Below are 12,308 nucleotides of genomic sequence, written 5' to 3' on the forward strand. Positions count from 1 at the left end.
AAATACAGAAAAAGTTAAAGGTTTTTGCCTTAGGAAACTCCAAAGATGTGCAACACTCAAAGTTACTACACAAAGAAACATGGAATATGTTTTATTCTAAATGTACTGTGTCCAAGAATTTCATAAATAAATTTATATAATAAAAGGTGCTTCCTCAACTGGCCTCTCACAATAAACCAGCCACTCAGTGGTCTGAATATGTTCATTTATCATCTGCCCATTGGAAGGACTTAATAATGACCCACTTACCACAGGCAGATGAGAAAAATGAACAGTATATCAGATGCATCCATGCAAAAACAATGAATTTTCAAAAGAACACAAAAATCTCTTTAGCTTCATGTAAGTTACATAAATGCTGGACCATCTTAAGCTGAGAACTTATTATGTAGGGCACTGTACACAATATTAAAAAAATTGAACAAAAGAAAAAAGACAAAGTTCTCACAAACGTTCCTAGAGGAATGAATAATTAAAATCTTGGAAAATCTCTAAAAAAGAATTGTATTACAATCCATAAATAAGCATCTAAATCAGGAATATTAACAGTTTTGTCTGTGTAGGATTAGTTGCAAGAGTGCTCATGTATGAACAGAGAAAGTGTTAAACCCATAGGGGTCATACAGCTAGTCTTGTTATAGCTTAGATACTTCAAGAAAATACATGTACCATGTACAGTTGAGGAACTTTAGTGGTTATGAAAATTTCATTTCACAATGACCAAATACACAAGAAAAATCCACTTCAATTATCATATTTTTAACTTTTCTGATATTTCTTTTGGTAGTCAATTTTACTCTATAAATATAAAAACTTGCACCAGTTCTACCACCTGAGGTCAACCATCCAATGTCTGTGTGTTTTCCTTTTGTTACTGATCTTGAAGCTCTGTATATACCTGGGAGATGTTGCAGGGATCAACGCCCCCACGGCCTGGTCCATGACGAGGCCTTTCATGTACAACCTTTTCAAACTACCTACCATTCTTAATACAGTGGACCCCCGGTTAACGATTTTAATCCGTGCAAGAGGGCTCATCGTTATGCGAAATAATCGTTATGCGAATGAATTTTCCCCATAAGAAATAATGGAAATAAAATTAATCCGTGCAAGACGCCCAAAAGTATGAAAAAAAATTTTTTTTACCACATGAAATGTTAATTTTAATACACACAAACTGAAAAAGGCATGCACAATTAAATGACACTTACTTTTATTGAAGATCTGGTGATGATTGATGGGATGGGAGGAGGGGAGAGAGTGTGTTAGTGTTTAGAAGGGGAATCCCCTTCCATTAGGACTTGAAGTAGTAAGTCCTTTTCTGGGGTTACTTCCCTTCTTCTTTTAATGCCACTAGGGCCAGCTTCAGAGTCACTGGACTTCTTTCGCACAAGATATCTGTCCATAGTGGCCTGTACCTCTCGTTCCTTTATGACTTGCCTAAAGTGTTTCACAACATTGTCAGTGTAATAATCACCAGCACGGCTTGCAATAGCTGTGTGAGGGTGATTTTCATCCATGAAGGTTTGCACTTCAAGCCACTTAGCACAGATTTCCTTTATCTTTGTAGTAGGCAACTTCTTCAATTTCTCTCTCCCCTCCTCTGAACCAGTTTCCTCAGGTCTGGCCTCTTGCTCTTGAAGTTGATCTATCAGCTCATCAGTGGTTAGTTCTTCATTGTCCTCCTCCACCAACTCTTCCACATCCTCCCCACTAACCTCCAACCCCAAGGACTTTCCCAATGCCACAATGGATTCCTCAACTGGCACAGGATTCTCAGGGTTAGCCTCAAACCCTTCAAAATCCCTTTTGTCTACACATTCTGGCCACAGTTTCTTCCAAGCAGAGTTCAAGGTCCTCTTTGTCACTTCCTCCCAAGCCTTACCTATAAGGTTTACACAATTGAGGATATTAAAGTGATCTCTCCAAAACTCTCTTAGAGTCAGTTGAGTTTCTGAGGTCACTACAAAGCACCTTTCAAACAGAGCTTTTGTGTACAGTTTCTTGAAGTTGGAAATAACCTGCTGGTCCATGGGCTGCAGGAGAGGAGTGGTATTAGGAGGCAAAAACTTCACCTTAATGAAGCTCATGTCCCCATAAAGTCGCTCTGCCACGTCTGTAGGATGACCAGGGGCATTGTCTAACACCAGGAGGCACTTAAGTTCTAATTTCTTTTCAGTTAGGTAATTTTTCACATTGGGGGCAAATGCATGGTGTAACCAGTTATAGAAAAATTCCCTAGTGACCCATGCCTTACTGTTTGCCCTCAACAGCACACACAAATTATCCTTGAGGACATTCTTTTGCCTGAACGCTCTGGGAGTTTCAGAGTGATACACTAATAAAGGCTTCACTTTGCAATCACCACTAGCATTGGCACACATGAGAAGAGTAAGCCTGTCTTTCATAGGCTTATGTCCTTATGTAGGTTGGTAGACAGCAACCACCCAGGGAAGTACTACCGTCCTGCCAGATGACTGTGAAACAAAAACCTGTAACTGTTTTGCATGATGGTAGGATTGCTGGTTTTCTTTTTCTGTCTCATAAACATGCTAAGATAACAGGGATATCTTGCTACTCCTACTTACACTTTGGTCACACTTCACAGACACGCACATGCATATATATATATACATACATCTAGGTTTTTCTCTTTTTTCTAAATAGCTCTTGTTCTTTTTTATTTCTTCTATTGTCCATGGGGAAGTGGAAAAGAATCTTTCCTCCGTAAGCCATGCGTGTCGTATGAGGCGACTAAAATGCCGGGAGCAATGGGCTAGTAACCCCTTCTCCTGTATACAATTACTAAAAAAGAGAAGAAGAAAAACTTTATAAAACTGGGTTGCTTAAATGTGCGTGGATGTAGTGCGGATGACAAGAAACAGATGATTGCTGATGTTATGAATGAAAAGAAGTTGGATGTCCTGGCCCTAAGCGAAACAAAGCTGAAGGGGGTAGGAGAGTTTCAGTGGGGGGAAATAAATGGGATTAAATCTGGAGTATCTGAGAGAGTTAGAGCAAAGGAAGGGGTAGCAGTAATGTTAAATGATCAGTTATGGAAGGAGAAAAGAGAATATGAATGTGTAAATTCAAGAATTATGTGGATTAAAGTAAAGGTTGGATGCGAGAAGTGGGTCATAATAAGCGTGTATGCACCTGGAGAAGAGAGGAATGCAGAGGAGAGAGAGAGATTTTGGGAGATGTTAAGTGAATGTATAGGAGCCTTTGAACCAAGTGAGAGAGTAATTGTGGTAGGGGACTTGAATGCTAAAGTAGGAGAAACTTTTAGAGAGGGTGTGGTAGGTAAGTTTGGGGTGCCAGGTGTAAATGATAATGGGAGCCCTTTGATTGAACTTTGTATAGAAAGGGGTTTAGTTATAGGTAATACATATTTTAAGAAAAAGAGGATAAATAAGTATACACGATATGATGTAGGGCGAAATGACAGTAGTTTGTTGGATTATGTATTGGTAGATAAAAGACTGTTGAGTAGACTTCAGGATGTACATGTTTATAGAGGGGCCACAGATATATCAGATCACTTTCTAGTTGTAGCTATACTGAGAGTAAAAGGTAGATGGGATATAAGGAGAATAGAAGCATCAGGGAAGAGAGAGGTGAAGGTTTATAAACTAAAAGAGGAGGCAGTTAGGGTAAGATATAAACAGCTATTGGAGGATAGATGGGCTAATGAGAGCATAGGCAATGGGGTCGAAGAGGTATGGGGTAGGTTTAAAAATGTAGTGTTAGAGTGTTCAGCAGAAGTTTGTGGTTACAGGAAAGTGGGTGCAGGAGGGAAGAGGAGCGATTGGTGGAATGATGATGTAAAGAGAGTAGTAAGGGAGAAAAAGTTAGCATATGAGAAGTTTTTACAAAGTAGAAGTGATGCAAGGAGGGAAGAGTATATGGAGAAAAAGAGAGAAGTTAAGAGAGTGGTGAAGCAATGTAAAAAGAGAGCAAATGAGAGAGTGGGTGAGATGTTATCAACAAATTTTGTTGAAAATAAGAAAAAGTTTTGGAGTGAGATTAACAAGTTAAGAAAGCCTAGAGAACAAATGGATTTGTCAGTTAAAAATAGGAGAGGAGAGTTATTAAATGGAGAGTTAGAGGTATTGGGAAGATGGAAGGAATATTTTGAGGAATTGTTAAATGTTGATGAAGATAGGGAAGCTGTGATTTCGTGTATAGGGCAAGGAGGAATAACATCTTGTAGGAGTGAGGAAGAGCCAGTTGTGAGTGTGGGGGAAGTTCGTGAGGCAGTAGGTAAAATGAAAGGGGGTAAGGCAGCCGGGATTGATGGGATAAAGATAGAAATGTTAAAAGCAGGTGGGGATATAGTTTTGGAGTGGTTGGTGCAATTATTTAATAAATGTATGGAAGAGGGTAAGGTACCTAGGGATTGGCAGAGAGCATGCATAGTTCCTTTGTATAAAGGCAAAGGGGATAAAAGAGAGTGCAAAAATTATAGGGGGATAAGTCTGTTGAGTGTACCTGGTAAAGTGTATGGTAGAGTTATAATTGAAAGAATTAAGAGTAAGACGGAGAATAGGATAGCAGATGAACAAGGAGGCTTTAGGAAAGGTAGGGGGTGTGTGGACCAGGTGTTTACAGTGAAACATATAAGTGAACAGTATTTAGATAAGGCTAAAGAGGTCTTTGTGGCATTTATGGATTTGGAAAAGGCGTATGACAGGGTGGATAGGGGGGCAATGTGGCAGATGTTGCAAGTGTATGGTGTAGGAGGTAGGTTACTGAAAGCAGTGAAGAGTTTTTACGAGGATAGTGAGGCTCAAGTTAGAGTATGTAGGAAAGAGGGAAATTTTTTCCCAGTAAAAGTAGGCCTTAGACAAGGATGTGTGATGTCACCGTGGTTGTTTAATATATTTATAGATGGGGTTGTAAGAGAAGTAAATGCGAGGGTTTTGGCAAGAGGCGTGGAGTTAAAAGATAAAGAATCACACACAAAGTGGGAGTTGTCACAGCTGCTCTTTGCTGATGACACTGTGCTCTTGGGAGATTCTGAAGAGAAGTTGCAGAGATTGGTGGATGAATTTGGTAGGGTGTGCAAAAGAAGAAAATTAAAGGTGAATACAGGAAAGAGTAAGGTTATGAGGATAACAAAAAGATTAGGTGATGAAAGATTGAATATCAGATTGGAGGGAGAGAGTATGGAGGAGGTGAACGTATTCAGATATTTGGGAGTGGACGTGTCAGCGGATGGGTCTATGAAAGATGAGGTGAATCATAGAATTGATGAGGGAAAAAGAGTGAGTGGTGCACTTAGGAGTCTGTGGAAACAAAGAACTTTGTCCTTGGAGGCAAAGAGGGGAATGTATGAGAGTATAGTTTTACCAACGCTCTTATATGGGTGTGAAGCGTGGGTGATGAATGTTGCAGCGAGGAGAAGGCTGGAGGCAGTGGAGATGTCATGTCTGAGGGCAATGTGTGGTGTGAATATAATGCAGAGAATTCGTAGTTTGGAAGTTAGGAGGAGGTGCGGGATTACCAAAACTGTTGTCCAGAGGGCTGAGGAAGGGTTGTTGAGGTGGTTCGGACATGTAGAGAGAATGGAGCGAAACAGAATGACTTCAAGAGTGTATCAGTCTGTAGTGGAAGGAAGGCGGGGTAGGGGTCGGCCTAGGAAGGGTTGGAGGGAGGGGGTAAAGGAGGTTTTGTGTGCGAGGGGCTTGGACTTCCAGCAGGCATGCGTGAGCGTGTTTGATAGGAGTGAATGGAGACAAATGGTTTTTAATACTTGACGTGCTGTTGGAGTGTGAGCAAAGTAACATTTATGAAGGGATTCAGGGAAACCGGCAGGCCGGACTTGAGTCCTGGAGATGGGAAGTACAGTGCCTGCACTCTGAAGGAGGAGTGTTAATGTTGCAGTTTAAAAACTGTAGTGTAAAGCACCCTTCTGGCAAGACAGTGATGGAGTGAATGATGGTGAAAGTTTTTCTTTTTCGGGCCACCCTGCCTTGGTGGGAATCGGCCGGTGTGATAATAAAAAAATAAAAAAAAAAAAAAAATGTCCTGGGAGTGCCTTTTCCTCCTGAGTAATGTAGGTCCTGCTTGGCATTTTCTTCCAAAACAGGCCTGTTTCGTCACAATTAAACACTTGTTCAGGTTTCAGTCCTTCACTGTCTATGTACTCCTTGAATTCATGCACATATTTTTCAGCTGCTTTTTGGTTCGAACTGGCAGCCTCACCATGCCTTATCACACTATGTATGCCACTACGCCTCTTAAATCTCTCAAACCAACCTTTGCTGGCCTTAAATTCACTCGCACCACCACTAGTTGCAGGCATTTTTCTAATTAAATCCTCGTGCAACTTCCTAGCCTTTTCATTTATGATCGCTTGAGAGATGCTATCGCCTGCTATCTGTTTTTCGTTTATCCACACCAATAACAGTCTCTCAGCATCTTCTATCACTTGCGATCTCTGTTTCGAAAGCACAGTTAAACCTTTGGCAAGAACAGCTTCCTTGATTGCCGTTCTCTTGGACACAATAGAAACGATGGTTGACTGGGGTTTACTATACAACCTGGCCAGCTCGGAGACACGCACTACACTTTCATACTTAGCAATGATCTCTTTCTTCATCTCCATAGTAATTCTCACCCTTATTTCTGTAGGGTTGGCACTAGAAGCTTTCTTGGGACCCATGGTCACTTATTTTTCAGGTGAAATCACTATAAAAAGGCTGTAATAATACGAAATGTTCCGATAGTATGCAGTGGCTTGTAAACAATGCCACTGGCAGAACAAGTGAGGCTGGCTCAGGCCGCATGGATGTGTTTCGGACGAATCGCGTTGAGCGAATTTTTTAGCACTATGTGAGGAAAAATTTTAGCGATAAAATGTATCGCTATGCGGATTTAACACTATGCGATGCCAACATTATGCGGGTGTCCACTGTATATGGAATAGGTGGTAAGTTACTAAATGCTGTAAAGAGTTTTTATGAGGATAGTGAGGCTCAGGTTAGGGTGTGTAGAAGAGAGGGAGACTACTTCCCGGTGAAAGTAGGTCTTAGACAGGGATGTGTAATGTCACCATGGTTGTTTAATATATTTATAGATGGGGTTGTAAAAGAAGTAAATGCTAGGGTGTTCGGGAGAGGGGTGAGATAAAATTATGGGAAATCAAATACGAAATGGGAATTGACACAGTTGCTTTTTGCTGATGATACTGTGCTTATGGGAGATTCTAAAGATAAATTGCAAAGGTTAGTGGACAAGTTTGGGAGTGTGTGTAAAGGTAGAAAGTTGAAAGTGAACATAGAAAAGAGTAAGGTGATGAGGGTATCAAATGATTTAGATAAAGAAAAACTGGATATCAAATTGGGGAGGAGGAATATGGAAGAAGTGAATGTTTTCAGATACTTGGGAGTTGACATGTCAGCAGATGGATTTATGAAGGATGAGGTTAATCATAGAATTGATGAGGGAAAAAAGGTGAGTGGTGCGTTGAGGTATATGTGGAGACAAAAAACATTATCTATGGAGGCAAAGAAGGGAATGTATGAAAGTACAGTAGTACCAACACTTATATGGGTGTGAAGCTTGGGCTGTGAATGCAGCAGTGAGGAGGCAGTTGGAGGCAGTGGAGATGTCCTGTCTAAGGGCAATGTGTGGCGTAAATATTATGCAGAAAATTCGGAGTGTGGAAATTAGGAGAAGGTGTGGAGATAATAAAAGTATTAGTCAGAGGGCTGAAGAGGGGTTGTTGAGGTGGTTTGGTCATTTAGAGAGAATGGATCAAAGTAGAATGACATGGAGAGCATTTAAATCTATAGGGTAAGGAAGGCGGGGTAGGGGTCGTCCTCAAAAAGGTTGGAAGGAAGGGGTAAGGGAGGTTTTGTGGGCGAGGGACTTGGACTTCCAGCAGGCCTGCGTTAGCGTGTTCGATAGGAGTGAATGGAGACGAATGGTATTTGGGACCTGACGATTTGTTGGAGTGTGAGCAGGGTAATATTTAGTGAAGGGATTCAGGGAAACTGGTTATTTTTATATAGCCGGACTTGAGTCTTGGAAATGGGAAGTACAATGCCTGCACTCTAAAGGAGGGGTTCGGGATATTGGCAGTTTGGAGGGATATGTTGTGTATCTTTATACATATATGCTTCTAAGCTGTTGTGTTCTGAACACCTCTGCAAAAACAGTGATTATGTGTGAGTGAGGTGAAAGAGTTGAATGATGATGAAAGTATTTTTGGGGATTTTCTTTCTTTTTGGGTCACCCTGCCTCGGTGGGAGACGGCCAACTTGTTAAAAAAGTTACTGAATTTTTATTAACAAATTAATGGTAAAAGGAAGACTGCTACACACCTGTGTGTATATAAAGGTATGCTGATCAGTTTTGGAATGCTCCTTGTTGCGCAGCTTAATGCTGTGGATAACATCTTGATTTAGCAGCTTTTTAACAATCATTTCTGATAATTGACCTTCCTTGAATGGCTCAAGAGCTGAAATACAGAAATTATTATTAGATATCAATGAGCAGCTATGATACATGGTTTACATTACACTTCTTTGGTTATACCAAGACATTCAAAAACTTGTAGCCAATTGTATTACTTTAACATTTCTATATATATGGAAGGAAGGTATGGAATTTAGAGAGGCCTCAAAGGATATTCAGTGCTCAATGCAAACAATAATCACATCTCATAGTCCATGTCATAACCATACTCTCTGTTTTTTGTATACTGTACATTATTTATAAATGAATAAAATACATGACCTACATGTGCGAAGATACTGCAAAGCTGCCACCTGCATCTGAGGAGAAATTTGTACACGTTTTTGATTTGTCTGGTTGTTTAGGTTGGAGAACTCTGTAAAGTCTGGTCGACAAATGTGCAGACGACGGCGTCTGGAGCGATTGTCAGCTGCAGGAAATAATAAAACATTGAATTTTTAGCAAACACCATTCTTTCTGCACTCTCTTTAGCACATCACCATTAATTTTCCTTGGGAACACAGATGCCAAAATATCAACATAATACTTGTCAAGGGCATTATTGTTTTACATTCCTAACTGGTTAGAAAAAACTCTATCTCCCAATAGCTTCAAAAGCACTGTCAACAATATCACTTAAAATTTATATAATATTCAATATGTAATGATCATAAACACTGTGTCAATTGTATTATGTAATAGTAAACTTATCCACTTGCTACCTCCCCACTGTGATCTAAACCACTTTCTTTTTTTCAACAAACCAGTCATTTCCCACCAAAACAAAAGTTTCTCTTTTTAAATTTAGAAATGTATACAGGAGAAGGGGTTACTAGCCCCTTGCTCCTGCTATGTATAGAAATTATTTATACTGAATTATCACACAAAACTAAAATTACCAGTCTATGTTATAATCCTTAGCTAAATACCTATGCAATTTTCATGTGGTTCCTGAGTGAAATATAGCAGTGGCATAGATCACGCTGTGCAGCACACTCCTTTTTAAAGTGCAGTGCAGATGGTGTGTTGAACATGCATTTTTTGTGTAAGAGAATGGAATCTTTGAAAGAACAGCATGTGTATGAAATTCTGTTTCAAGCTCAGTCAAACAGCTAGTTAAACTCTCAAAATGCTTCAGCAAGCATTTGGCAATGAAGCAATGGGTCAGGCATAGTGTTTTGAATGGTTTTCTTGATTCAAAGCAGGATGAATGTCAGGTGTGAATGATGAATGCTCTGGTCATCCATCAATGTCAAAACCAGACACCAATACTTAAAAAAAAACATGGCGGTCGTCCCCCACCCTCACTACTTCCCAGATCTAACCCCTGTGATTTCTTTCTCTTCCCAAAATTAAAAATGGCATTCAAGGAGTAGTGTTTTAATGACAGGGAGAAGATTCAAGCACAACAGCAGGCCTCACTACACACCATTAGGAAAGAAAGAGTTCCAGAAATATTTCAAAAAATGGCAGAGGCACTGGGATAGCCTCCCAAGAAGAGTACTTCAAGGGAGGCAACTTCAAGTGCTGTAGCTTGTAAATACTAGTTTTAGAATGTGTGAAATAATTTGCATAAAATGGGGGTTTTACTTAGAATATACAAAAAAGATGTAATCCCACAGCTGAATTAACATCCTGTAATTCTTGGAAATAAAATTTGATTTGACTTTATTTTGATGTGTCTATAAGCCTCGTAAACACCACTCATCATTAAGTCTCAGACCAAGCCTCCTAAATTAGAGAAGAAATATTAAATGAATAAGAGCTATATACTTACTCTATTAGAACACAAATGAAGTACACATATGAGTCAACGTAAGTAGAAATTTATAAGACTTGCCTGTCATCTTGCATGTTCATGAGAAGAAATAAAAGACCAGCAATACTGCCAGTGTATGCTTCACACTCACATAACAGGACAGTAGTACCTCCCTGGATGTATCTCATGTAATAGTACTGTTTATTACTACCTCTAATTACTTAAAAAATATGAAACATAAATCACTGTAGTACTGTACTGCAGAGCATGTTATTCTACTTCCACTGACCTAATGATATAAATTAGGATAATGCTTGAAGGAGACCTTAAAAAGCCATTTTTATTTTTAATGAAGAAATAATCCTAGCTGGCAAGCAAGATGGAAAAAATAAGCATGGAAGCAAGCAAGTAAATAAGCAATTAAGACAAAAATGCTCCCTGTTATTTCTGCAACTTTCTTACTAAAATCCTGTCAACAAGTAGTAACTAACCTAAGGGACAACGGAGTGCTCATATAAAAGTTAAGTGATGTGAGATGATTACAAATAAAATGCATAAGTGATGTAAGGTAATTATAATCCTAAGAGTCAGCTCACACTCTTCTTTTCATCCTATTTTTGACACAGTTATATTTTTAAGCTAAGAGCTGTTATCTTACCTCAGCTCATTTCAAAGCCAAGCCCTGTCTAAGGTATATTAACTGATCAGTGAACAGGGGCAAAAAATGCAAGGAAACATGCCCATCATACCCACCCATGATAGGGATCGAACTATGGGCCCTCAGAATATGAGTTGAGGATGCTACCAACCAAGCCATGGAACACCTTAATTTTATCACCCAATGTATCTTGCAGTTTATTTGTCCCTTTCTCCTATAATGTATTAAAGAGTTATTAAATGGAGAGTTAGAGGTATTGGGAAGATGGAGGGACTATTTTGAGGAATTGTTAAATGTTGATGAAGATAGGGAAGCTGTGATTTCGTGTATAGGGCAAGGAGGAATAACATCTTGTAGGAGTGAGGAAGAGCCAGTTGTGAGTGTGGGGGAAGTTCGTGAGGCAGTAGGTAAAATGAAAGGGGGTAAGGCAGCCGGGATTGATGGGATAAAGATAGAAATGTTAAAAGCAGGTGGGGATATAGTTTTGGAGTGGTTGGTGCAATTATTTAATAAATGTATGGAAGAGGGTAAGGTACCTAGGGATTGGCAGAGAGCATGCATAGTTCCTTTGTATAAAGGCAAAGGGGATAAAAGAGAATGCAAAAAAATTATAGGGGGATAAGTCTGTTGAGTGTACCTGGTAAAGTGTATGGTAGAGTTATAATTGAAAGAATTAAGAGTAAGACGGAGAATAGGATAGCAGATGAACAAGGAGGCTTTAGGAAAGGTAGGGGGTGTGTGGACCAGGTGTTTACAGTGAAACATATAAGTGAACAGTATTTAGATAAGGCTAAAGAGGTCTTTGTGGCATTTATGGATTTGGAAAAGGCGTATGACAGGGTGGATAGGGGGGCAATGTGGCAGATGTTGCAAGTGTATGGTGTAGGAGGTAGGTTACTGAAAGCAGTGAAGAGTTTTTACGAGGATAGTGAGGCTCAAGTTAGAGTATGTAGGAAAGAGGGAAATTTTTTCCCAGTAAAAGTAGGCCTTAGACAAGGATGTGTGATGTCACCGTGGTTGTTTAATATATTTATAGATGGGGTTGTAAGAGAAGTAAATGCGAGGGTCTTGGCAAGAGGCGTGGAGTTAAAAGATAAAGAATCACACACAAAGTGGGAGTTGTCACAGCTGCTCTTTGCTGATGACACTGTGCTCTTGGGAGATTCTGAAGAGAAGCTGCAGAGATTGGTGGATGAATTTGGTAGGGTGTGCAAAAGAAGAAAATTAAAGGTGAATACAGGAAAGAGTAAGGTTATGAGGATAACAAAAAGATTAGGTGATGAAAGATTGAATATCAGATTGGAGGGAGAGAGTATGGAGGAGGTGAACGTATTCAGATATTTGGGAGTGGACGTGTCAACGGATGGGTCTATGAAAGATGAGGTGAATCATAGAATTGATGAGGGAAAAAGAGTGAGTGGTGCACTT

The 12,308-nt window shown here is 39.7% G+C and overlaps 1 protein-coding gene across 2 annotated transcripts in view; it reads right to left on the reverse strand.

Annotated features, from left to right (window-relative positions):
• The window catches only part of uex (metal transporter uex), a 428,924-nt gene that overhangs the window by 57,293 nt on the left and 359,323 nt on the right, over positions 1–12,308 (reverse strand). For both annotated transcript variants that reach the window (XM_070094153.1, XM_070094154.1), the window contains exons 9-10: positions 8,750–8,893; positions 8,331–8,467 (exon numbers count right to left, since the gene is read on the reverse strand). In XM_070094153.1, the coding sequence (XP_069950254.1) occupies positions 8,331–8,467; positions 8,750–8,893 (281 nt within the window). The remainder of the gene's footprint in view (positions 1–8,330; positions 8,468–8,749; positions 8,894–12,308) is intronic.

This window comes from Cherax quadricarinatus, chromosome 44 (genome assembly GCF_038502225.1).
Source record: "Cherax quadricarinatus isolate ZL_2023a chromosome 44, ASM3850222v1, whole genome shotgun sequence".
Lineage (NCBI taxonomy): Eukaryota > Metazoa > Arthropoda > Malacostraca > Decapoda > Parastacidae > Cherax > Cherax quadricarinatus.